At 41.3% G+C, this 646-nt stretch overlaps 1 protein-coding gene across 1 annotated transcript in view; it reads right to left on the reverse strand.

Moving 5' to 3' along the window:
- Window positions 1-121: 121 nt before the first annotated feature.
- The window catches only part of LOC107573657 (E3 ubiquitin-protein ligase rnf213-alpha-like), a gene marked incomplete at its 5' end in the record, with an annotated part of 81,958 nt that continues 81,433 nt past the window's right edge, over window positions 122-646 (reverse strand). The window contains 2 exons of the mRNA XM_016260099.1: window positions 122-349; window positions 502-579. Coding sequence (XP_016115585.1) covers window positions 122-349; window positions 502-579 — 306 coding nt within the window. The remainder of the gene's footprint in view (window positions 350-501; window positions 580-646) is intronic.

Genomic DNA, 646 nt, shown 5'->3' on the forward strand with positions numbered 1-646 from the left:
ATGGTTAATTATTCATATTTCCTGTTGTGAGCTGAGTCGCTACATCTGCTTCATCTGTATTGTATAAAGTGCTATATGAAAAGACTTGACCAGTGAGGATGGCATGCTCGGCACAGACAAATCATGAAGAAAGTGTGTGTTCATGACCAACCTTGAAGACATGTGGGGCCATGTTGTCAGTCATCTGTAGCACCTCCTCTAAATAAGTGCCCAGCTGCACCCGTGGCTCTCCCCCGGTCATGGCGAGGAAACCCAGGGCCAGCTCGACTGTAGACAGTGCCTCACACACATCACTGTAGGACTGCAGCTCCTTCACGAGGTTGTGCTGTGTAAGAGCCTGCAGCGGCTCCTTTGAAAGCAAAAATCACAATATGGCTTGTGAAATTATACAAATATATCTATGCATTGTAAACACTGATTTAATTAAATATACATTTTTTATGTTGCATATTAACTTAATGATTAAACATGAATTATGCTAACACAAATAATCCAACTTACTTGTGGCACTTTGCCCTTCACATCCATTAATATGATCTCATAAATTCTGTCCTGTCTGTTCACCACTGTCGGAATACCCTACACAAATAAATATCAATAATTAAGGGTTGTTGACGTGACATGGCTTTTTCACTGTCCCGCAAGA

This window comes from Sinocyclocheilus grahami, unplaced genomic scaffold (assembly GCF_001515645.1).
Source record: "Sinocyclocheilus grahami isolate Dianchi unplaced genomic scaffold, SAMN03320097.WGS_v1.1 scaffold1995.1, whole genome shotgun sequence".
NCBI classification, from domain to species: Eukaryota; Metazoa; Chordata; class Actinopteri; order Cypriniformes; family Cyprinidae; genus Sinocyclocheilus; species Sinocyclocheilus grahami.